Source organism: Sabethes cyaneus, chromosome 2, assembly GCF_943734655.1.
Source record: "Sabethes cyaneus chromosome 2, idSabCyanKW18_F2, whole genome shotgun sequence".
NCBI lineage: Eukaryota > Metazoa > Arthropoda > Insecta > Diptera > Culicidae > Sabethes > Sabethes cyaneus.
This window is the reverse complement of record NC_071354.1, coordinates 106,232,065-106,257,712: the sequence shown is the minus strand read 5'-3', so window position 1 is coordinate 106,257,712 and position 25,648 is coordinate 106,232,065. Positions and strand designations below refer to the sequence as shown.

At 35.9% G+C, this 25,648-nt stretch overlaps 1 protein-coding gene across 1 annotated transcript in view; it reads left to right on the top strand.

The window, feature by feature from the left end:
* LOC128738358 (LIM/homeobox protein Lhx5) overlaps positions 1-25,648 on the top strand; it is a 104,503-nt gene that overhangs the window by 15,793 nt on the left and 63,062 nt on the right. The window contains exons 2-3 of the mRNA XM_053833410.1: positions 10,392-10,587; positions 22,089-22,309. Of these exons, the coding sequence (XP_053689385.1) occupies positions 10,392-10,587; positions 22,089-22,309 (417 nt within the window). The remainder of the gene's footprint in view (positions 1-10,391; positions 10,588-22,088; positions 22,310-25,648) is intronic.

Sequence of the window (25,648 nt, the reverse complement as noted above, 5' to 3'; positions counted from 1 at the left end):
GTGTCGTATTTATTTAGTTTTTTTTACGAATCATATACCTATACCTTGGGCTACAATTTGTATGTTGTACATCCTTTATTGTGCAAGCTCTGGTACTCACCTTTTTTTATTACTTGCCTTGGGTTGCCGAGACAAGCTAGATTTATCACTTCCAAGATGGCTCCTTACGCTGGACTTCCAGTACAACAAGGAAAAAAATTTGCTTCAGAAAGAGAAAACGTTTTCATGGAGCATAACGAAGACAGGCTCTATTTTTGAGAGGAAAATTGCTTGCTAAGAGGAAAATTCGTCGCCCAGGTTGCTATGTTACTATATATATATATACCGATGGCTGCTCAGACCTTAGCGATGTCATGCGCATTGTAACGAGTCAACGATTTGCACATATTCCCTTTAATATAATAAATTAAATTTTCGATAGATTCTACGAAAATTACAATCGTCGGTGAAAAAAGATAGACAGCTACCTATCCGCGATTCTTACACTCGTTTAACTTTTTGAAGCTTGGTAGGTTTGGAAGTATCCATATCTCTTTAATTCACGATATTCACGGTGTGCATTTTTAACTTCCCTTGATATCGTGCAAACTAAATAAATAAAAATTAATTGTTAACAGGTTACAAAGAATTTGAACAAATCCTTTCGCCGAATAGATAGTGAATTACCGTTTCTTTTTATTCTACTTGCATTTCATATTTCATTTCATGATACCGTGACAAAACTGTTCAATCAGAGAAATGCATTGATTTTACATTGAAAGACAATGCGGCTCCATTCATTAGCTGAAAACCGATTCGTATTACTGATTTGATTGGTTTTTAAGTATTCATGCCAAATGTAAAGTTTATAGTACCTAACCAAGGGTGCCGTAATTAATATTGATATGTTGTTCTTTCGTGCAGTTTGATAAATACAAGCTGGGAACAAACTATTTATGAATAAATTTTCTTTCCGCTTTAGTGTTTCGCATTTGCTCTTCTTTCAACAGTCGCGAGATCCAACAAATACATGAAGTGAAACGGTTCGCCCACTCATTGTTAGTTCCGACGGCATGGGACGCATAAAATTACATACCTGGTTTCTCGGAAGCAAACTAGACTGTGCAAACATTATACACATTTAATTGGTGTAACTTATAGCTTAGCGATGCGTTTTATTGCTGTAGTTTTAAGAAACGAAGTTTAAGACATGGAAGTGTTCTTATAAAATCCATTATTTCTGTAACAAAACAGCTAGTTTTTCAAATGGTTTTAAACTCTAACCAAATTGACAGAGCGCTGTAAACAGTATTTTTCTACACACAGAATGCTGATATTAGCTTGCCAGCTTGCTTCCGATTAAGTAGACGGTTGTGTTCCGATACAGATGCACAAAATAAGCCATGCGTACGGGAAGTGTTGGAAAGCTAATCCGCAAAGCACAACAGATACCTATCAAAACAACCCGTCGTCCGCATAGGCTGTCATCGGTTTATATGTCAGATCAGTGGCATTATTTTGTAAATCTGTTTTCCTGCACGGACCCAACCTTGAAATCGATAGGGTCTTTGATATAATGAAGGGTGCGGCTGGGGTAACTGTTTTTTGTTATTTTAGCGGTATCATATGGCAGTTAACGATTCACACATTTGCCGAATATACGGAAAACATGCATTATAAGTAAACCCGAATTGTGTGGCTTTGCTTTTTGCTACATTTTAAACAAAATTGTTCGAATGATGGAAATAACCAGAATAATTTTAAAAATGTAGCTTTGAACTCTAAGCATTTTTTATTGCTCTGAAATTGGAATGACTCATACTAGAACATACCCAATAATAGTCGTTTAATATACAAAATAGTGAAAAATGTATTAGCGAATTGGACAAACTTGGGAGCTATTCGTGTTACCTTATTTTTTTATTTTTAATGTGGTTTTAACCAGTTGTTCATAACCTAAATATTCGTGTTAATGTTATTTTGGCATTGTTTTGAAATAGGACTACGTCTTACTTCAATAGGGTGGCATGCTACGAAAACAAAAATCATCGTGACACGAAAAAGTGATAGATTTTGAACGGTAATAGCTCCGTCAATTCTGAACGGATTTTGTTGGATTACATATCAATCGATTCACAAAACGTGTGCCTATTCTATGGTTTTCACTAAAAGTTGGGTCTTTACAGCTAACTGATAGAATTTTTAACATAGTGTCGAACAGTTTTAGAGAGTTTACATAAGCTTTCAGCCTATCACGTTGGATCATTTTCGGGTATGAACTGGTTACTTCTATTGCATTTATCAGGTAGATGTGAGATCTAATTACTGCCATTTCATTGAAAATTGGATATTTTAGCTGACATTTCCTTAGTTTTTCCTTTTATGCTTAGCCCTAATCATTTATTTTTTTGTCATAAAGTGCCTCCCAAAAACATAGTAAAATCATATTTATAAATAACAGCTTTGCATAGTCCTACGTCAACAGGCGGTAGGATTTCTGATGCAACCTTCCTCTTTTTCTTTCTTGTGTGCACCAGCACAGTTTATCTATTGTTATAGCACCCGGGTCTTTGTTGTAGCCTGCACTGCTTTTGGCTATAATTGCTATCGTCCGCCCAGTTAGATTCGAGGGACGATACTGATATAACAAGAAAATCGTCATAAGTTGGATTCTCGGCTGGGCGGTGCTACTACAGTCTGTAAGATATTTGCACTAGCCCCGAATTTGTCCTGTACTCTAATGATCGGCTGCGAAGGCTATCGATAAAGAAAGGTCAAGTCTTAAAGGCTTTTATATACAATACTTTGCCTAACCACATTGTTCCTTATATGCCAGTGTTATCTCCGATTCTAGTCGTCATTGGCAAGTCCTTATTACGTTTCTCTGACCAGTACAATAACTACAAGGAGTGTCATTTTGCACTGTCAAAGAGACTTGTTCGGGACAATAGAATTCACCATGAAGGAAGGGTACTAAGAGGCCTGAGAAATTGAGAATAAATCCATACTAAAATCATTTTGACATCAAAGTGGCCTGTTTCTAATAAGATGATTAGAAGCCACCAAAAGGTGGTGGTGCGTAGAGTGCGCTCTGGGTGCAGCGCCCAGTGTGAACTGGGAGTGCGCTGTAAATGTTTAAGATAGAGCAATACTTAGTTCAGCAATCGTATGAATAATATTCGACTCTATAACATCATACATAACATTTTTGAATTTTGTTTGGCTGAGGTGTTAAAACCGAAAAAGCAAAATAGGTGCACTGAGTGCAAGACAGCCCTAACAGGAAGATAACTCAGGGATCAGGAGTAATGTATCTGATGTCGTTACAGCAGAAACACCCGATTTTCAGTCTAAAATTTTCCCATCTTGTAACTGTATCTGGAAAGAATGAAAGAAACAAAGTACCTCACTGTGGGCCAGAGATGGTTCGATCACTTTGACTTAATGTTGATTCATTTGACAGTACCATCTCAGCCGAGCCAAATATGACAATGTTAAATATGGGACATTTGTAGAACTAGTTCTAGTCTACAATTTTTCTGAACAAAGTTTTGCTGTATCGTTTGTAGTTACGGTGCTACAACGCTTGTAACTCATCAGTGTAAATATTTTTTGAAACGATGGTTCTACAATTGATGGAGGGACGGTAGGGGAAAGAGTGGAAAGGAAGGGGGGGGGGGGTTAATAGGTAGCTATGCTTAACATGTTGTCGTTGTGACTCCCACCTTTTGCCCAATGCTGGAAGGTGCATGCATGCAGGTCGAACCAAGCTATAATCAGAGATTATTACCGGATTTGAACCCACAACACCCGCCAGGGTGTGTGGCTCGCTGGTACCCGTGTACCTTTGAACCATAGAGGCGCTGGACAAAAGGAGACTTCGCAACCCGCCTTATTAATGTAGCGACGTATCTGGTTTTGGTTTATTTTTAGACACACAAATTGTGCCTCAACTGTAGAAACCACCGACCGAGAATTTTTAGTCTAACTTGTTTTTACTTTCAGGACGACGACACTATGCAGGCCCTTACAATTTGCAAGGTACTGCGTGTGACGTTGTTCGTCCGTAAGCGTGTTAGTCCGCGATTCTCAGCGCGGGTTTTTCGGAGCAAAGGCTCCGTTCCTATGAAATTGACCAAACCCGTGTTTTAGTCTTTGACCTTGAAATTCTACAAATTTCAAATTTCGTTTCAAAAAATATTAATATTAATGCCTGACCGCGTTCTACAAATTATAGAACCATCGTTTCAAAAAATATTAATAATAATGCCTGACCGCATTTCAAGGTCAAAGACAAAAACACGAGTTTAGTCAACTCATCAGTAACCAATTGAACGTTCATTTAGTCACTAATAAGATACTAGCATTGTAGCGCCGCAACTACAAAAGATACAGCAAAACTTTAGTCAGAAAAATTATAGATAATAGTCTGTTATACAAATATCCCATACATAACTTTGTCATATTTGGCCCCGTTAGGATGGTACTGTCAAATGAATCAAAATTGAGTCAAAGTGATCGAACCATCCCTGCTGTGGTCTTTGCAAGGATTTATAGTTGAATTTTATCTATGTCTCGTTGTCCATTATTATGCATTTCGAGTTCCTAGTAAGCATCGTATCGTACAGCTTTCGCACTCCGAGCCTGATCGATGCTTCTTGTTTTACGGTTCATTGTTATTACTTCTGCTTCTTATAGCTTCTCAGATTCAAACGTTATTTTACGCGGTGAACGTTTGATTTCAACATGCCAACCTTTTCGGCCACATCCCGTACTGAAATTTGCTTTTTTTGCTCGAACACCTTCATTATACGATTATCCAAAAAAAGACTGGCAGGACCTTTTTCGACCGGATTTCGGTTTATTCTCAAATAGGCTATCCTTACTGAACTTCCTCGTACGGCTGTATCACTTACACCTTTTATTTTAGCTAACTTTATTAGAGACAAACGGGCTTCTGCACACCATTTGTGCACACTTTTTTTACGTTGTTTTTCTAAAACCCCACGCATTATACAAAAATCCGCATTTCAGTTTGCAACACAGCAAGCGCTACGTGAAGATCGCTAATATTAAAGTGGGTTATGGAAATTGAATTACTACACATCAAAATTTTTTTTTATTTTTGGTTGACATGTTTGGTAAAATAACCTAAATTAAAATTATAACAATACTCTTTTAAGAACAAAACAAATTATACCTGCGAGTTTTAAATAAAGAACATTTTTTAATATTATATAAGTATTGAATATCAAATGCAGTAACTTACGAGATTAAAAGAAATGTGACAAGTCACTTTAATGACAGCTATTAAATTCATCTTACTACCAATGTTTTACATACATATCCATACATACCAATGTTTTACTCAATGACAATATATGTTATCATAATGAAATAAGATAATGGTGAGAAATTATTTTGATATGGCTTCTTACTCAGGAATACATCATTGAATTGTATCTTTCTAGCCATTTGATCTGTCGCTGCTTGATGTAATATCGTATCGTTACTGAATATTTAATCTAGTTACGTTTTACGTAAATACACTTAAGTCGCTTTTTACGCGAAGGATACGTCCCACGTAAATCAAAACCGCGTAAATTGCGAAAAGTGTAAAAAACCCGCGTAAATTCCAAAATTCGCGTAAAAAAAATCAAAATTTCGCGTAAAAATATACTTTGTGGATTTCAACACTACGCGAAAAAATAGACATTTTGAGCACATCCGCGTAAATTCCAAAAATCGCGTAAAAAACCCGCGTAAATTGTGAAATTCGCGTAAGAAAACCGCGTAAATTCTGAAATTCGTGTAAAAAAAACCTGATTTAATCCACCTAGTGGTGAAAGGAACCTTTGTTATACGGTCTTACTTGCAATTAGAGATAGAAATCGACACGTTTGGTTTACATGAAATTTTTGGAAATTGAATAAGTTTACAAAATTTGAAGCAAATAGAAGCACTTATAAATTTTGATAGTTTCTTTTCTCATGAAATTGCTGAGTAAGTTGTTACTGATGAGGGTAAGTGCAAGTAAAAGTAAGTTGTAAGATGAAATATTATTCTTTAACATATACATTGCGTAGTAAAGGTCTAGTTTATAGGTTTTTGAACTATGCATAATTTCCTGTAACGCCATTCTATTTGATTCACAACAATAAAGTTTTCTTGAATAAATTTCATCAATTTTTATGAACCTTCAGTTACTCACGTTGTTGTATTTTGTACACCATATGTAGGTTTTTGAATGCCATATTGTTATATAGTTACAAATCGTATATTACGTATATACTAACGTATATTCTTCAATAAACTTGTTATGAGCAAAATGTCAGAATTATTCAATGCATTATTACTTTAAATTGTTAGGAAAATAGATTAGCATAAACCGACATCACAGAAACGAAGCAAGTAGCATGTGAGGTGTACCGCAATTGACCTTAACTGGAATTTTCTTTCGTTTCTTCATATGGAAAATGGTGTCTGTGTGCAGCAAAACTACCAGTAAATGTAAAATGTTTAAAATGTATCCGTCTGTTGGTAGTCGAGTAATTCGGGGTTAAAATCAGGATATTTTTTATAATCAAAGTTCTACAGTTTGTAAACAAGGAAACATAGAGGTATACTATATTCAGCAAAGTTGTGTATTTTTATTATTTATACAACTTTGTAATACATGAAAAAGTCATACAACAATTACAAAAAGAGCTAAAATAGAAAAACTGATTTTCTAAATTCATATACAATAAATAAGATCTCTTCGTTGAAGAGATAGAAGGTTACTGTCTTCAGCAAAATTTCTTGTAATAATATGCTCTAAAACTTTGCAGAACACATCAATGTGTTATATTGAAACTGAAGGAAAATAATTTTTTTATTTCACTTTTAGGGGGATTAATCAATATTCAAATTCTACCAGACGATAGAGCATTCAATTTCAAGAAACTCTTCTAAAGGTTCGATAAACTTAAAACCAAGTTTTCCTAGTCAAAACTCTAGTGCGCACGTTTTCTTTGGTTTTGGGCTATTGTGCGCGCGAGTAACCGTGTTACAAAAGTTGGCGCGTATGTTCAAGGGTTAATATCTTCTGACCGGCAAAACCAATTCTTATGAAACTTTGCATATATATTCGTAGTGTGAAAACCTCTCGTTTGATATTAAAATAATTGAAATGAGGTTATTTTTCTTGGTTAAAATCATTATAAATTATTGTTAATTTTGGTGTGGTGTATTGAATTACTCATAACTTTCAAATTAAAGATCCAATCAAAAAACCATTCAATAGTGATCTATCCGGCTATATTACCTGCCAAATGAAACTAATAGCACGTAAATCGGATTGGCCATCTCTGAGAAACAGGCGATCATTTGAACCTTGTCAAAACTGGTTTTTTAAGGCTAACTTTTAAAGCACTTGTTTGTTTTCAATAAAAATTGGCGTGAAGTTTAGCAATAGTAAGAGCTTTTATTTGGTACTAAGATTGATGAAATCGGTTATGTGGTTCCGGAGAAAATCGTGTCACGTAAATTTCACATTTTTGCTTATATCTTTTAAACTAAAAGTCAGACCACGAAACCATTTAATAGTGATATACTAGGTAAAAATACCTTTCAAATAAAAGTTATAGCAGACGAATCGGTTCAGCCATCTCCGAGAAATAGGCGATTGAAAATTGAAGCGCACACACATACACACATACACACACACACACACAGACATTGCTCATTCGTCGAACCTGATCGATTGGTATATGTGACACGGCCCTCCGGGCCTCAGATCGACTTCGTGTTTTTCGACCAATTCCTAAACCTTTTTACCTTTGTTATACAATATAACAAAGGTTTAGGAATTGGTCGAAAAACACGAAGTCGATCTGAGGCCCGGAGGGCCGTGTCACATATACCAATCGATCAGGTTCGACGAATGAGCAATGTCTGTGTGTGTGTGTGTGTGTGTGTATGTGTGTATGTGTGTGCGCTTCAATTTTCAATCGCCTATTTCTCGGAGATGGCTGAACCGAGTCGTCTGCTATAACTTGTATTTAAAAAGTATTTTTACCTAGTATATCACTATTAAATGGTTTCGAGGTCTGACTTTTAGTTTAAAAGTTATAAGCAAAAATGTGAAAATTACGTGACACGATTTTCTCCGGAACCACATAACCGATTTCATCGATCTTAGTACCAAATGAAAGCTCTTACTATTGCTAAACTTCACGCCGATTTTTATTGAAAACAAACAAGTAGTTTAAAAGTTATGCTTAAAAAACCAGTTTTGACAAGGTTCAAATGATCGCCTGTTTCTCAGAGATGGCCAAACTGATTTACGTGCTATTAGTTTCATTTGGCAGGTAATATAGCCGGATAGATCACTATTGAATGGTTTTTTGATTGGATGTTTAATTTGAAAGTTATGAGTAATTCAATACACTACACCAAAATTAACAATAATTTATAATGATTTTAACCAAGAAAAATAACCTAATTTCAATTATTTTAATATCAAACGAGAGGTTTTCACACTACGAATATATATGCAAAATTTCATAAGAATTGGTTTTACCGGTCAAAAGATATTAACCCTCGAACACTCGCGCCAACTTTTATAACACAGTTACTCGCGCGTACAATAGCCCAAAACCAAAGAAAACGTGCGCACTAGAGTTTTTACTAGGAAAACTTGGTTTTAAGTTTATCGAACCTTTGGAAGAGTTACTTGAAATTGAAAGCTCTATCGTCTGGTAGAATTTAAATTTTGATTAATCCCCCTAAAAGTGAACTAAAAAAATTATTTTCCTTCAGTTTCAATATAACACATTGATATGTTCTGCAAAGTTATAGAGCATATTATTACAAGAAATTTTGCTGAAGACAGTAACCTTCTATCTCTTCAACGAAGAGATCTTATTTATTGTTTATGAATTTGAAAAATCAGTTTTTCTATTTTAGCTCTTTTTGTAATTGTTATATGACTTTTTCATGTAATACAAAGTTGTATAAATAATAAAAATACACAACTGAAGTTAGAATACCTCTATGTTTCCTTGTTTACGAACTGTAGAACTTTGATTATAAAAAATACCCTGATTTTGACCCCGAATTACTCGACTTCCAACAGTCGGATACATTTTAAACATTTTACATTTTCGGGTAGTTTTGCTGCACACAGACACCATTTTTCCATATGAAGAAACGAAAGCAAATTCCAGTTGGGGCCAATTGCGGTACACCTCACATGCTACTTGCTTCGTTTCTGTGATGTCGGTTTATGCTAATCTATTTTCCTAACAATTTAAAGTAATAATGCATTGAATAATTCTGACATTCAGCTCATAACAAGTTTATTGAAGAATATACGTTAGAATATACGTAATATACGATTTGTAACTATATAACAATATGGCATTCAAAAACCTACATATGGTGTACAAAATACAACAACGTGAGTAACCGAAGGTTCATAAAAATTGATGAAATTTATTCAAGAAAACTTTATTGTTGTGAATCAAATAGAATGGCGTTACAGGAAATTATGCATAGTTCAAAAACGCAATGTATATGTTGAATAATATTTCATCTTACAACTTACTTTTACTTGCACTTACCCTCATTAGTAACAACTTACTCAGCAATTTCATGAGAAAAGAAACTATCAAAATTTATAATTGCTTCTATTTGTTTCAAATTTTGTAAACTTATTCAATTTCCAAAAATTTCATGTAAACCAAACGTGTCGATTTCTATCTCAAATTGCAAGTAAGACGGTATAACAAAGGTTCCTTTCACCACTAGGTGGATTAAATCAGGTTTTATATTGTATAACAAAGGTAAAAACCGCGTAAATTCCGAAATTCGCGTAAAAAACAAACCGCGTAAAAAGCGATTTCAGTGTAGTCGTAAGAACTGTGATACCACAATAGATCAAAAGAATGGTCGCAGTGGTCAAATCTTCCGACAAAAAAAAAGAACTGTGATGCGTCGTCGGTCGGTTATAAAGATTACAGTTATAATCTGAATATTTTAAAATGTAAGCGGTGTGTTTAGTAAAAAACTAAATTTAATTGATTACATACTATCGATTGTTGATGCACTTATACGCAAGTATACATAATAATTAATCATATTTTGCAAGATTTGACGACGCCTTGTTTGTATAAACATCATAAAACTTTATAGATAACCCTCAAGTAGGTATGTGGTCGTCGCACAGCTGCAGCTTAATGACTATCTTTCAGTAGTCAACCTATCTCTCTCTCCAGTAAGTTAAATACGGTAGCTACTTCAAGTTAACACCCTGATTGATAGTTCATTTTTCAGTTCGTCTCGATGTCTTATTCATCTCGTGAGTGGGTATGATGTATTTATTTCATTTTTTTTTCATTCTTTTGCCCGTCTTTGTCGGATAATTACAGGTCGAGGTGAGCCGCCATCCGGGGTAGCGGACCCGTGCGCCGGATGTAACAAGCCGATCCTAGACAAATTTCTATTGAACGTGTTGGAGCGAGGCTGGCATGCGGCGTGTGTGCGATGTTGCGAGTGTCACCAGCCTCTGTCCGATAAGTGCTTCAGTAGAGAATCGAAGCTCTATTGTAGGAATGACTTTTTTAGGTAAGCAGAATGATGGTTTTACTGTCCTTTTTTTCGAAATGAAAGATCAAATATCAAAACAAACAAAAACGAACTACGAAACAACTTATTCAGAAGCTGGTTTGCCGATAGCGACGATTTACATACAATATGTACTTATTCAGTAGTGGTGGCCGGGAAATAAATGGGCTTAAAGATTATAATTATCGGTATTCGGCATCGTGCATTCATCTTCGCCAGCGCGGTCTTCAATGCCTCGAAACGGTAAAAGCGTGCTCGGGTAAGACCAAAAATGCAAGACTCGAGCGCGCAGATCGTCATGAACTAAGAGCTTGGAGGAGATCTGAATGACGAGATTGATCCTATACAGTAATTTATATTCTGCTCCATCGTTCCATCGCCCGTTCTCATTTGGGAACTGTTCATATGAATCCGTCTTCAGCACCGCCAGACAGAAAAAGGGTGTGTTCAAGAATGATATTCTGACGAGGGCTGGGAGTTTCCTTTTCCGTTCGTTCACACAGGGTTTCGCAAAAATCTTGCCTGATCTTTTAAAAGATCGGTGCCCGATAAATCACATAGTAGTTGAGCGAACTCAGTTCAGTTCATTTCGAAACGCGACAAGAAATCATAGTTCGATTCTGGTGTAACCTTATGTACGAGGGATATAGGTGCCAGTAATCTACAGATACAAAATTAATATACACACACCTACACGTGCTAGGGACTAGACCTGATTTAACTTCGAGATATAATTTTATAAAAGCAACGGGTACAAAAATACTGCATTCTGTTTAATTCGGAAAATTTATATACCTGCAGCCGAATTCCGGTGCTTCAAGAAAATTTCCGAAAAATCTCTTTACGACAAGAAATTCTTAGAATCTCTTTCTCTACCAATAATTCTCTTTTCTTTTTACCGTATTCCGAGCATCTAAAGAGAAAGAAAATTATGATGTCTGCGGAAAGAGAAAATGCAGTTTTTTCTATTCTCCGCTAGATGGCTTCGAGAGCTTTTTTTAACTTCTCCCCAATATGCGTTGAAAAAATCATCCAACTTACTTTTTTACAGCTTTTGAATTCATTTATAATAACCAAAATGTTTCATAACATATTGTACTGCCGCCAAATTTCGAACAAAAAACTTACGAAGAGATTTTTTAAATTTTCTTATTTTGGAATTCCGGTGAAATGCCTTAAGAAAACTCGTTGACGTTTAAAAAAGAAAAAGAGATTTTTAATCTCTTCAAGATTTTTCGGGTCTGAGAAACCGAAGAAAATTTTTACTTCCATTGAAAATGTATCAAATCTATATAAAGCAATAAAAATGTATGCTCCGAGTAATGGAGATAGCAATTTTATTATATTTTTATTGTCATTTTGATGCAAAAAGGAGATATAATCATCACACAGCGGTTTAGATATCTAAACCGTGCATAGCGTGCAAACACAAACACCTAATTTTCGGAGGTGTCTTTGGTGATGTTTATTAGTTAAAAATAGTCTATCTTTCTGAAAGCTAGTTGTGTATCCACCTATTAGGGTAATGTAAGTTTCGTTTTTGTTTTTAATGCATGCAAAGTGGCTTACTTTAGTATGGCGTCACAAAGTTGTAGAACATATTTTAAATATCCGTTTTCGGTGCTTTCAAACGTTCTTAATATGCTGAAATATATATTTTATAAGAAAGCCTGTTATCGTTAAAATGTATATTAGACAAATTATAACATATTACAAAACACACATTTCAATAAACAATCGCTCGTATTTTTAAATAGTTTATAAGATTGCACCAACCGCAATCAATTATAGGGGTATTGTATTCAACAAAGTTTATAACTTTGGCATGTTTTGCAACTTTGTGAAGACTTTGTGTACAAACGTTCAAATGGTCTATTTTTTATGTAATATATGTTGAAAATCAGTGATTCATTACCACCATCTAGCGAGGTTATTGCCACAATTTATCAACGCTATCGATAATAGCTTTACATCGATAATAGTGTTCGACATCAGAACGTAAATTGAAGTACGGGTTCCAGTCCGGAACCGGAACAGAGCCAAATTGGACCGGAATAAAGTCGGACTAAAAAAGTTCGTTCCGATTTTTAACCGGACCAATTTTCGTTCCGATGTTGATTCGATAATACTGCAACGCTTTAGCATTAACTATAAATATTGTGACTATGTGAAAAACTTATCATTTTGGTAATAAGATTATTTTATATCCTTAGTTTATTGTTGTTAAATATTAAATTGCTACTATTTAAAAAAAACGAAAAAATTGACACTTATTGCTATCCATTTTTACCGTGATTTCCCGTTACAGAAAAATAGTGATTGATGCATTATCTACAAACGATTGCTTATTACTTGCAGCGTAACAAAAACTAGATTATTATCACCCTAAAGGGTGGATATCTATAACGCCCACAGACAGACTATTTTTGATTAATAAACTACTCCAAAGATCACTGACTATCACTGACGAACTGACATGGCATAGAAGAAAATGCTTTAAAAACTATCGTCCTACACTTTTTGCCTGCACACTGCCTCTATTATGCATGTTACGGAGTAACTTTTACTAGTATGGTTTTATACCGTAAGGTTTTTACATATGTATGGTTTCATACTAAAAACTCGAGTGCCGCGGTGTGGCCATGTCGCGAAACATGCTTTTGAAAAATGAGTAGTTCTTGAATAGACGATGAAATTAACACGAGTGTCTCGTCTGTTTGTCTGCGGTAATATCTTCTTTTAAAATTAAAATCTCGATTAAAATGTGATAAAATCGCTGTCTTCATTACTCTAAGTATAAATTTTTATTGTTTTACAATAGATTTAAAACATACTTAATGCAAGTAAAAAAATGATTCTAATTCTCTTACACGAAAAATTTCGAAGAGATTAAAAATCTCTTTTCCTTTTTTAAACGTCAAAGATTCTCTTAAAGCTTTTTGCCGGAATTCCAAAATAAGAAAATTCTAAAAATCTCTTCAAAAATTTCTTTTCTTTTACGTCCGGAATTCGGCTGCTGTTGTCCGAAATAGGCAGTTTACTCATTGCTTAAAGAGCTTAGTATATGTTTTGCTTAAATATGAAATTGAAGAAATACATACCTATATTTGATTCAGAATCGTATTAACTTCTTATCAGAAAATTTTAAGATGAATTCATCACTGACGCGTGAAATTATATTTTTTTAAGATTAGCTAAATTAAAATCGAGTATAAATTTTAAAATATTTAAAAATTACGATTTGTTTATCATTAGCTTTATTTCCTAGAAATATATTGCTGTATAGTGTAAAGCACGCTAAGTGAATCGTAACTAGGATCCATTTGATCGGTTTTGACTTAACGGGCATATGAAATGCGCAACGAAATGCAAAATGAACAGTTCGATTCCCCTGCTGGTCACTTGCCTAAGCTGCCGGCTGTATTAGCTTGTTAGTCAACGAGCAGTTTGGTGGCAAAACATGACCATCAGTCAGTTTTCGAGTGTTGGTTTCTAAATTGCGGCAGCCCCACGCATATGAGCATTTGAACCTTAGTCAAAAGGCACCACATTTGGAGGAGCATTTCGAATGCCGTTACTGACTGTAGGCAAAAGTGAGAGCAATTATAATTCGATTATGCAAACAAATGATGGGATGGAAGTGAGTCTTTTAGTTAGAAACACGTTGATCGGTCTCTGTTTGAAATGGACGAAAATGAAAATCGTCCAAACGATTTGAAGAATAGTGTCTACCCTTCTGATTTCAGACATCAGCTAACACCATATTCGGTTCGGTAAGATTGTCAGCTCAAGGTTTCGAACTAAATCTCGACCGTCAATGAAATATTTTGTGTCTGGCTTGAAGATGCAATAGTTATTTTTTATGTAGGAGAAAGCAAACATTAGCTTTCTAGTGAACTCAATTAGCCTTTTCCTACCTTCTCCCAAAAGTAATAACTTACTGCTTAGTCGGGCATGGTGGTAATCTAGGTAACGATCATTGGAAGCCTCGACTGCTCATGTGTAATGGAGCATTAAATTACTGAATCGAATTCGGCGGCCAAACGGATTGGTTAATTCCAGTTCAAGTAAACCGTGTAGTAATTACGGTCGTTTTATTTTGGAGTAGGCGATTTGGACCATTAGCAATAATCTAAACAGTTAGGAAAAGCCGGTGTGCTTATGTTAACTTTGCTGAACTTTCAAAATGTCGTGAGCTGGGTTGGAGATACCAACAAATGCCGATGTTTATTATAAATCACTGCAGTGTAATGGTTTATCCTTCCGATTTAGATGTAATGTTGCAGAATATCTGAATATGTCTTTAACATGAATACAACATATGAATAATTTCCAAATAAAGTAATTTCTGTTAGTCGTATGAGTCGATTATCGGTTTTTTAAATTTCGGCTCGAAAGGATTGATTGTTAGTTTTGTCAAAAATCATTCGAAGACTTTAGAAAGCGTTTCATTTCATCCGCTGCAGTTTATGGTATAATGATATGCAATATTATACTATGTTTGAATTGCCACTAAACGCTATTAAATAATAGCGTAAAATAACTATAATAATAATATTATATTTTACGCCTTGAATAATGCTGAAAATTGCGTGAAAATTTGCATGTAGAGGTTTTTGGGGCCAGGAAAGGTTTTAGTGATGGTTAGAGACCCCTCCCCCCACTAAGAGGGGGGCTCCCATACAAATGAAACACAAATTTCTGCATAACTCGAGAACTAATCAAGCAAATAGAACAAAATTTGGCATGTGGATGTTTTTGGTGACAAGAATTTATTCTATGGTAAATTGAGACCCCTGCCCTATTTAGAAGGGGAATTATGACTCCTCTCCCCTTTAAGAGGGGGGGCTTCCATACAAATGAAATACAAATTTCCTCATAACTCGAGAACTAATCAAGCAAATGGAACCAAATTTGACATGTGAAGGTTTTCGAGGGCAAGAATAATTTCTGTGGTGAATCAGGACCCCTCCCCACTTTAAGAGGGGGGCTCCTGTACAAATGAAAAACAAATTTCCTCATAACTCGAAAACTAATCAAGCATATGGAACCAAAGTTGGCATGTGGGTGTTTTTGGAGACAAAAATTTTTTATATGATGAATTGGGACCCCTCCCCACTTTAGGAGGGGGGCTCCTGTACTAATGAAACACAAATTTCCTCATAACTCGAGAACTAATCAAGCAAATGGAACAAAATTTGGCATGTGGGTGTTTTTTGGAGACAAAATTTTTTTCTATGATAAATTGGGACCCCTCCCCACTTTAGGAGGGGGGGCTCCCATACAAATGAAATACAAATTTCCTCATAACTAGAGAACTAATTAAGCAAATGGAACCATATTTGGCATGTGGCTGTTTTTGGAGGCAACCATTTTTTCTATGATGAATTAGGACCTCTTACCTTTTTAGGAGGGGGGCTCCGATCCAAACGAAATACAAATTTCCTCATAACTCTAGAACTAATCAAGCAAATGGAACCAAATTTAGCATGTGGGTATTTTAGTAGGCAAGAATATTTTCTATGGTGAATTAGGACCCCTCCCCACTTTAGGAGGGGGGGGTCCTATACAAATGAAAAACAAATTTATTGGTTACCTGGGATGCGTTCATAGTTACGTAACTGCCAAAATGAATCATCTAAGGTTGAACTCTTGAGAAACTTGCAAAACTCGAGATTGTGACAAAGATCATCCGAGATTCATGATTTATGTACAACACAGGTTAATTTGTGGCAATACGAAGTTTGTCGGGGCAGCTGGTTTTTAAATAAATAAATAAATATTCATTTGATTTTATCATTAGATGATTCTTTATCGTTTGAAGATACTCGAAGACGCTTTGCGTTTAAAATTCCTGATAAACAAATCGTTAGATGATTAGGTAGCACCATGCCCAATTTAATTTCTCCCAATTTAATACTTAGCCTTTTTGTAAACCTACATTGGATCTTCTGGTACGCATCCGATGCAAATCATTATTAGATTGTTTTGCGTTTGTTTCATTAGTTTGATAAATCATGTAGGTAAGCAATTTTATCAATGAGGCTTTGCAATCGTTAGGCTTAACGATATGTTGGATAAGTTGTACCTATAACACATTATTTATTGTTCGATATTTTAAAACCTTTCAAAGTGCTATGAGACTTGAATGAGAATTTCTATTCCTCATTGTTACAAATGATGGTTAAAAAATTACATTCATTAAAACGTGTTTGTTTACTCCACGAAGTCCATGCCAAGAACGCTCAATAAGATTGAACGTAATGTCGCTTGAAACTGCTTCGATTATCGTATACAGATAAAAAACTCATGGTAGTAAATGTGAGATATGCGCCAAAACAAATGTTTCTGACGGAAACTCGTTTATTATTACTATAAATGAACAAACACATTTTAGGCGAGATATTACTTTGACTTACTTAGTTGGCCTTACGTCGGATAACAAGGCCTGCGTAGCATGACATGTCTGCTGGTCTCCAGTTTAGCGGACACTCAGTGCTCGCCAGATTTCGCTCCACCTGGTCTAACCACCTCGTCTCACCGTCTTCATCTTGTTCCTATCGGGTTCGTATCCCACCGGCTTTGCCTACTTTCTGAATATTGGGTTCGCCATAGAGACGCGCGAGGTCGTGGTTCATTTTCACGTTCTAAGGATATTGCCCCATCAAGCAAATAAAATACCGAAAAATATGTGAACAAATAAGATCAAAAATTAATTTCTTTGGCAAACTGCTTCTCTTTGCTTCTCTGCTTCCATTTGGTGGTATAACCGTTATTCCGAATAACTTCATGTACTCCCCTCGGCATAAACTCAACAAGGCTTCTATACGTGCTGACAGGGATAGCGTACCATGCTGCGTGGATTTTAGCCAACAGTCCTCCTTGTTCTTTGATTTCACAGGCCTCGCGGACTTTTTGACAATCTGCCATAGGTTCTCTATTGGATTTAGTTTCTCGATCCATCGAGCAGTATTTTATGATCATTATTTGGCATAAACTGCCATTTTAACGGTAGTTCCCATTCCGTATATGGCAGCATTGCAGTTTCTAAGATCTCAGCGTATAGTGTATTTTGGATTTTATCCAGAAAATTGGACCAACCTCGTACCAAGAGCAACATCACTAGACCATGTATTCCATCGGATTCAACAAAATTCACTTTTGTTTCATCTGAACACAGAATATTCCTCCATTTCTTATCCTTTTCAGGTGCAATTTTTAATAAGTCTTTCGAACAAGGAAAATCTCCTGATATTTGGAAACAATCGTATATGTTTCCGGTATATAAATATGACGATCGTCATAATCTACGCAATTATCGCGGAGCTACCAGTCTCTCTGCGGCATCTGAATTGTTGGAAATAATCGTGAGTGGTGTAATACTGTCCCGCACTAAGAACTACATTTCTACGGCTCAGCGTGGTTTCATACCCGGTCGATCAGTCTGTACTAATGTCTGTACTGGAGTTCACTTCGATGTGCATTTCGCAAATGGAAAACAAAAAACAAGTTGATGACATTTATACAAACTTTAAATCTGCTTTCGATCGAATTGACCATGTAATACTTTTGCGGAAACTTCCCAACAAATGGTCGAATGGCTAAACTCATATCTTAGCGGTAGAGTACTACGCGTCAAACTAGGATTCAGTATTTCATAGGCATTTACCAATATATCTGGAGTCCCTCAAGGCTGCAACATGGGACCTTTGCTGGGGATTCACTGCCTTAAATTGTTATATTGTGCTCTAGTTCTTCCGCTGCTTGAGAACTGTAATCTGGTTTGGTTCCCGAGGCAACTAACTTGGATCCTATGGATCGAACGTACACAAAGAAGATACACTCGAACACAGACGAAAAATGCAACATGCTATATTTGTAGTGAAAGTCCTAATGGTAAAATTGACTGTCCACGACTGCTATCCATGTTCAACTTCCGGGCACCGCGACGAACTTTACGCTCAACGATTTCAACACAATTGAATCGGACGGCATTCGGATCTTGTAAGCCAATTACAGAATGTATTAGAACGTTTACAAAAATAAAAGAATTGTTTGACTTCGGCGTACTATCGCACGTGTTCGCATTGAGATTAAAAAGATCTAATCTACTTTAAAATTTTCATTCATTTTCATTCACCTTTTTTTACGTCAGATAGATTACAAATATTAAATACCGTCAATTGGGGTAACTTGCAACAGCGGGGTAACATCGCTATATCGGTCAAATTTATTGTATTTTTCATCTGTTACTTCAATTTTTAACCTATTTCAGTCACTGTATCTTGTAGATAACAGTTCAAAGAAACCTTAGATACTGTTATGTTTAGTTTTTTGCTATTTTGGTGGTTTTTAAAAAATCTCACATCTCAAACAAAAATCACAAACACTTCAAATAATAGAAGCCTAACTAGGGTAACTAATTCGTTTTGAACCCCATTTTGCTGTAAGTGTCCAAATTATGTACAGCTGCTGAGGTCCAAAATACTTTGGTTACCCTAATACTTAAAGTGAAAAGAAACTTCATTCAATTTCCAAAAAATACTGCTTGTTGCAAATTACTCAGTCGAAGGGCTAGCTATAAACTAGTTTAAATTTTGTACTAGAGCCAATACTGATCGCATATATTTTCTTAATATGTGAAGTTATTTTACCCTAGACCCAATAAGGCCATTACAAATATTTAAAAAAGTTTTTGTCCCTCCGGCGTTGGGCCACTGAAGGGGGGGGGGAGCTGAAAAAAAAAACAAACAGAATTTTCGAACGAGTAAAAAAAATATGGATTTTAGACATTTTTACTTAAAGTTTAAATGCGAAAACCAAATCTATTCTTGCTTTTAATAAATACGTTGTTATTTTTTATGCAAACATCTACGAACAATAAGACAAAAACGAAAGATTATTTTTTGGCCGTGTTTCAGAAATTCCACTGTTTGAACTTCCATTTCTATTTCGTGCTAGAAGCGTTAACTCAACTCATTTTTCGAGTTTTTCAAGCTGTAGAGCCCACAGAAAATTGATTTTATAGAAAAAATTTAACTCATATCCTACAAATTATTTTTTTGCCCCCCGATTTTTCAAGCCAATTCCCCAGGGGGGGAGGGGGTGACAAAAACTTTGAAAATGATTTGCAATGGCCTAACTTCGGAGTAATTAAATGTCCTCAAATATGCTGCTGGTAAGTTTTTATTTGCACTCATCGTTGAGAACTGTTGCAAGTTACCCCGTTTGACGGTAATAATAATAATAATAATGATTGTCTAAATGTTCCATAGCGAATTTCAGTCGAGCTTGGAGATGCGTCAGCGTGAGCATAGGTACTTTTCTTGGACTCCTACCGACAAGTTGTTTCTTAACAAGCTGTCTCTGAATAGTTCTAGAACTCACTAGTAATCTCAACTTACACCTTATCTTCGATGCTGTCCTAAACGGATTAATATTGGAAAACCGTTTTATGTTTGGCCATTTCTAGAGCAACATGTGAAAAGGGTTTATGTGCAAATGAAAGATTCTCTTCGCGTCTTCTCTCTTCTGATTATCACAGCATGAAACGGCTATTGCCATTATTAGCTAGCTATTGGTTAAGATTTTTTCCTGTATGGGACTTATCACTGCGACCAGTATCGTTGATCCATTGCGATATCGCCCGGGTGTTTGCTGTATAACTTGCACTGCATTTTTTGTGCATTAATCGCTTTTGAATGAGCGATATGCTTATTAAAATTTTTATATGTGCTTGTGTGTAGTGGGGTTTACCCTGCGTTAAATGCCAGCTCTACTTTTTTTGTTAGGGGGGACTTAAACTACTTTACCCACGTTGTTCCTCACTGCCAGTACTGTTTCCAATTATAGCCATCTCTGGCGAGGCTAACCAGTACATTTAACGAAAATGAAAAAACGACCGTTTGTTTTTGTTTCAAATTTTTGGTCACGGCTTGCGAAAATATTTTTTTCCGTTTATAGTCGACGTTTCGACTATCCCTTCATCTTCAGGATAGAACGTATAAAAATATTTGTATACGTTCTGTCCTGAAGATGAAGGGATACGCTAAGAAACGTCGACTTTAAACTGAAAATAAATATTTTCGCACATAACTCGTGACCAAAAACCAACCAAAAATTTGAAATAAAAGTACATTTAACTGTAAGAGTAACGTTTTGCACTGTCAAGAGTGCTTTATGCGGGTCATATAGAGTTCAACATAAAGGAAGTGTAATGAGGGGCCTGAGAATAAGCCCATGCTAAAGCCAAACCCACGACCACTCGCATATATAAGCAGTCTCGGTAACCTTGCGGCTACGGAGCTCCTCTATTGGGTAAGATAAATTGCACTGGAATGCATTTATGTCCCCGTGATAAACGTAAGAGAGGAAACACGAAGACCATCTCTCATTCGCACATAGGCCCTTTTCACATGTTGCGCGAGATTTGACAAATAACTGCCCGCTGGACTTCCGTGCAGTAATAGGTCCGGCCCATTTTATTTGAAATCACTAAACTATTAAACTATTATTAGAACTGATAAACACTATTGAAACACTTCGAAAAGAACTTACTTCAGGAATATAATGATTATAATCTCAAAATCAGGTAAAAGTCGAGAATAGTCTTATTCTTTTGTCGACGATTTTTGAAGCATGTGCGACTTTCAAAGCGTTTAGATCGAAGTGGATGTTTGAAAAAAAAAATTTATAATTTTATAATTTTTAAGCTTTGGAAACAAAATAAAACCTAATAAAAAAAGAGTGCAAAATGGCGTAGCAGAATGAAGTTTTATGTTTTTCTCTCATGTTGTGTTTTATTTGCAAAAATTGAAAGCTACCTACCAGAGATTTTTCTAAATATCTACCAATAAAAGAACATTAATTTCGTAAAACATGAATGCAATTATTCGCGATAAATTTTCACACCTATAACGGTTCTTATTATTAATTTTTGTTATAAAATCCACCGTAAGTGTCCACACCAGACATATTGAGGTGGAATACTTAAGTACATGGTTTTTGTTCACTATCTATGGTCGGGTGAATATAAAATTGGTAAATAAGCAAAAATAAGTGTTTAGAATTGAAATGAGAAACTACTGTTTTGTGGAAATGACGAATTTATAATAGGAAATGGAACTATGTAAATAAGGTCAATAATAACTGTGCCTAATAATTAGAAAAAATACACCTTAAATTTTCGGACTGATCCTTATGTTTGGTTTCGAAAATATCATGTACATTTTAGACAATGTTGAGAACACATTTTGCGGCAAGCACCGTAACTTTATTTTTCCATGATTTTTTTAGCGGCAATGTGAAATAAAAAAAAAGTTTTGCAATATACTATCTACAGTATGTCTGAATGTATCTATATAAACCCAATTTTAAAAATTGATTTGATAACCGTATTTTTTAAAACGCCCAATAATAAATGGTTTAATATCCAATTCCAAATCAATACTATTGATTGATGTTTTCATAACAATTTTATGTTTTCTTTCTCCTCCTTTCAGACGATATGGTACAAAGTGCAGTGGTTGTGGCCAAGGCATCGCGCCTTCGGATCTAGTGCGAAAACCGCGTGATAAAGTGTTTCATTTAAATTGTTTTACGTGTTGTATTTGTAGAAAACAGTTGAGTACTGGTGAACAGTTATATGTTTTAGATGACAATAAATTTATTTGCAAGGATGACTATCTGCTCGGTAAAGGCCCACATCCATCATCGATGACAGGTATTGAATTGTTTAATTTAATAAATATTTTACCGATAGCAACTGTGTGGCTCACGCAGAGTTATAATGGAAAGTTTAAGCTTTCTGGTGATAAAACACTATTATTCCTAGTTCCAAAGGTGGAAATGGCAGAAAAAATACTGTCTCTTATCTATACATATTCCAGGCTAGCGTCGGTTCAAGCTTCGTCCGCTTCCAACAGTAATTTCTCAGTTGCCATTATTCTATGTGGCTACCCCACGCTCCAATGTTCGTTATCCTTCTCAGAGCATAACTGCCCCCTGAAGGGGGAAATCGTTCAGAGCAACTGTCTGTAACAGCATCACCACCCTTATTCACCGTGAGCGGAGATGTGTGTATGCGCAGTTGGAGTTGAGTTTTTGCGAGTGTCCGCGTCTATGATTCACACTCAAATACAATCATATTGCCTCCCTTCGCCACGATTCGTAAGGGTTTCGGGAGAAGCCTGCTCTCTCACTCGCTATCTAAATCCCCGGCCGCCATCATCGTCGGTGTTTGGTAGGCAAACATGTCTGTGAATTTTATGCAGTACATAAATGTTTTAGATTGTACATAAGCAAACCCCAAGATACGGCGGGAGAGATATAGAGGCAGAGACTAAATTTAGTGTCCCCATCGAACTTTGTCATGTTTCGTGTCATATATATAGAGGGTCGTTGGTAAACTTTTCAGCGTAAGCTAACGTTTCTATCCATTCACAATCCCTGAAACGTGCTTGAAGTTCTGCCAAACGAATGCATTGGGGTTCAAACGACCAATGGGAGAGATTTGTAACTCCGATAACATTGCATGATCTTGAAAACCGGCCGATTCAGGGAAGCTCTGAGGCTACACATGTATTTATCGTTGCCGTTAGAGAAATAGAATAAATTTTGTTGCCAAATACTCGTGCAAAAGTTTGGCTCCCGCGATGTTGTTTGTATCGATTTTTCGTTTTGGGCGGCGAAAGTTGCGCAAGCTTATGTTAGTGCCATGTATTGAAACATAATTTATTAGGTAGGTATATTTTTACGACAATAAGCTTTAAAGTGTTGATAAATTTTTTGAGAGCACAACCAAAAACATGTCTGTTCAGAAAATGCTTCCTGAAATATAATCCATATAATGAAATTGTAACAAAGGCATTTTGCTAACTATAAAAAAGGGGTCCAACTACTGCTTTAAATTCAGCCACAGCCGCGCCGTAATTTATCAGTTGGATACCAACTGTACTTCTCACTGCAGTTATTTTGTTGCACCATTAAAAGTGACGTTGTTATTGTTATACCTTCACAAGAATGCTATGCACATATCTTCAATATTCTATGTGTTATTGAATGTCACAACGATTGAATCTTTTGCTACCGTCTTTGCACGATACCATATATTTATGCATTTTCGCTACTGTTTGGCTTGGTGAGAACATTGGAATTGCAGTTACGGTCATTGTTGTTATTGTGGCTTGCCGCTCGGGTTGCGGTTTGGGCCGCATTGATTGCTTTTTATACGAAGCTAAAACGTGTTGTCACCGCAGATGTAGCGCAAACTTGTCTCTGAGAACACTCTTTTAGAAAATTGAAGGAAAACGCATGGGAGTTGCTGGATATGAAATAAAATTGAAATCGTTGCTTTGCTAATTTGAGTTATATTTTTGTTTAGTTAGCTTAATTACCACATTGTGGATGCTAGAGTGTTGTTTCATACACGTTGTAGAATCAGTTTTAAAATGTAATCTCGGATGCTAAGTGTCCGGCGGTGTTCAAGCACACATGGTGAGTTAACGAAATAACGTTTGTTGAACTGCCACTGAAACTGAATCAAAATTATTTTATTGTGACTGATTCCACCATTAGATGTAGGCATGCAAACTTTTCAGTGTTCCGTATGATTGGTAATACTGTTAAGGAAAATTTTATTGTATATAGAACTAATTCCTTTTGATAAAAAAACGTTTGTTGCGAAAATCCACCGGTTTTTATTTTTCAATACAGTCAATATTAATAGATCGATACAATATTAAAGTTTTAAAATTTAGGAATGTTAAGTGTATTATAAAGATCATTAAGCATATATTTATTGTCCTATGAGACCTACATGCGATTTATGCATCGAATCTCATCACACACACAAAAACTGGTGTAAGGCAACTACTATAAATTCTGCCTCACCTCTGAAATTATCCGCAATCTGCAAATGATAAATAATGTTAAATAACCAACTCTGACTGCGCGAATTACAGGTTACTCAACTAGGCAGAGCAAAATGCCGCAGCTGCATAATTGGGGTAATTAGTTCGCGTAGTTTTACTTTCTACAAAATAAAGTAGGTTTGCTGCAGGTGTGGCATATTACCCCACGCAGACGAGAAATAGCTCAATAGCTCAAATAGCTTCAAATAGCTTCAGCTCAAATATTAACATACCCAGCTAGCACCAACTCGTATATCAATGTACGAAAACTATCGTAAATATCTCCTAATAAACTCGAAATCGTAACTAAAGCTGGATAAAGTGGGATCAAGTTGATTTTCTGTCGTATATAATGATAATGACTGACATACATACGATTTTCAGCTCAAAATCGTAAATAGTACAGAGCGACTCGCGCTCAATCGGATATTATCGTATAAAAATACTTATATAGTCGTAACGCTCAAAATTATTCGTAATCACGTATATCGCCTCCAAAATAGTACGGATATGCCAATTTTGCGCATGAAATACGATTTATTTAGCATGTATAACTGTACGTAATGCTGATTTTTACCTTTTTTATACATATGAAAATGCTAGCTGGGTACACTCGTAGTTGTAACGTTAATCTTGGGAAGAACGGTAGAGGATATAATCATTTTATTCGTAAAAGAGGCATATTATATCACCCTCCCGCAACGTTATCTATGGTTACTTGCAACGCTTTTAAACTTTAACTTGGCATCAAATTCGAAATGTACAGTTCAAGCCCAAGTGCTTGCACGTTGAGCCACCCTGTTCCTCCTGGTGCCGGTGGGGTTATTGAAGAGAACCGTTTACGTCACACTGTGATGTGGCGTCCTTACGACGTGCCCAGCTCACCGTAGCTTACCGACTTTCACCAGATGTACAAAAGGAATCTCTCTAAGTAGTGCCTATAGCTCATGGTTCATACGCCATACTCCGCCAAATACTAGGTGCGCGCGTGAACGCGGCAAGGGTACGTATGTTCTCCGTGAGCTGCGTCGTAGCATCAAGTCCATAAATAACTACCAGTCTAATTAGGGGTTTTGTACATTGTCAGCTTCATACGGTGACGTATGCTTCTTGGTCGAAGCGTTTTGCGAAGAGAAAAGTAGTGGATCTCT